The sequence below is a fragment of the Myotis davidii genome, unplaced genomic scaffold (assembly GCF_000327345.1).
Source record: "Myotis davidii unplaced genomic scaffold, ASM32734v1 scaffold133, whole genome shotgun sequence".
NCBI classification, from domain to species: Eukaryota; Metazoa; Chordata; class Mammalia; order Chiroptera; family Vespertilionidae; genus Myotis; species Myotis davidii.
This window is the reverse complement of record NW_006284732.1, coordinates 31,946-33,276: the sequence shown is the minus strand read 5'-3', so window position 1 is coordinate 33,276 and position 1,331 is coordinate 31,946. Positions and strand designations below refer to the sequence as shown.

The following is a 1,331-nucleotide window of genomic DNA, read 5'->3' as shown; positions in this document are numbered from 1 at the left end:
TAACCCCCAACCTCCCCCCCTGCACACTCATGCTCCCATCCCCGTTAATAACCTTGTACTTTTAATAAAACTTCAATTTGTACATTCCTCATAAATGACAAGGTAAAGTCTAATTCCCAGTGTGTGTGTAAGCGTTGTGTTCCAGCAAAGTAAGTATGAGATCTAGTTTATTTTGGAGATTAATGAATGTAGGTTGAAAAGGATAGAGTGTGATTAAAAATTAAGATGTTAAGTTGGATCATAAAGCTTAGACTAGAACTAGGTAGGCATCACATTATCTTTATTTCTTTTTAAAATTTCTCTGTAACTATAATATTAGTAGACCATAATACACAGCATTCCTTTAAAACAATTCAGGAAAACTATAAAGCTTCATAATTCAAGCTTTATAGTTCAAAATTAAAATAAATATTAACCTTTGTAAGTTTTTTAAAAATTTTCTGTATCAGTCTATTCAACAGTGAATAAACTGTCTAGTTGTCTTGGTGATATCACATGACAAACAATTTCATTTTCTTTTTAGGAGGATGCCCAGGAAGAATTTGGCTGGAAACTAGTTCATGGTGATATATTCCGTCCTCCAAGAAAAGGGATGCTGCTATCAGTCTTTCTAGGATCAGGAACACAGATTTTAATTATGACATTTGTGACTCTATGTAAGTGTTAATTGCAAATTAAATAGAAAATACTTTTTCTAAATAACTAGAGGCCTGATCCATGAAATTCATGCAAGGGCCTTGGCCCCTGCCCACTGCAGCTTCGTCCGGAAGGAAGGACGCCTGGTCTAATTAGCATATTATGCTTTTATTATTATAGATTGTTTGAAAACCAGTTTTTCTAAGTGAGGTAGCTAGGCTAGCTGTCTCTAAGAGTCCTCTTGGCATTTAAATCTGTGTTTTGGCTGTACGTGACTTGGGGTGGGATTAGCTGCTCCCAAAAGCTGACCATTCATATCTCTATTCAGCTGCTTAGAGACCGGCCTCTGTCATAGCAGCACTGCAGCTGGAGATGACTAGGTCCTGAAACACCATCTGGGTCTGAGTCTGGGTAGCCTGGAAGCAGGGTCATGCAGGCCGACTGTCCCACCCCACTGGGAGCAGTATGATTAGATCCCAAGACATTCAGTGAGAAAGACCAAAAAAAGAAGAGTGAGTAGGGCAGGAAGGTTTTTGTATACCTTTCTCATCTTGGAAGAATTTTAGAAATTGGACTTGACCAGACGGTGGAATTGCCCACTGATAGGTTAAAACTGTATTAAATATAATCTGCCTCCTCTTCCTTTACCTGTATCCTAAGGATTAGACCAGGAATTGCCACCTATTTTTGACTAA

At 38.2% G+C, this 1,331-nt stretch overlaps 1 protein-coding gene across 1 annotated transcript in view; it reads left to right on the top strand.

The window, feature by feature from the left end:
• TM9SF2 (transmembrane 9 superfamily member 2) overlaps positions 1-1,331 on the top strand; it is a 56,056-nt gene that overhangs the window by 29,656 nt on the left and 25,069 nt on the right. The window contains exon 10 of the mRNA XM_015557482.1: positions 524-656. Within this exon, the coding sequence (XP_015412968.1) occupies positions 524-656 (133 nt within the window). The remainder of the gene's footprint in view (positions 1-523; positions 657-1,331) is intronic.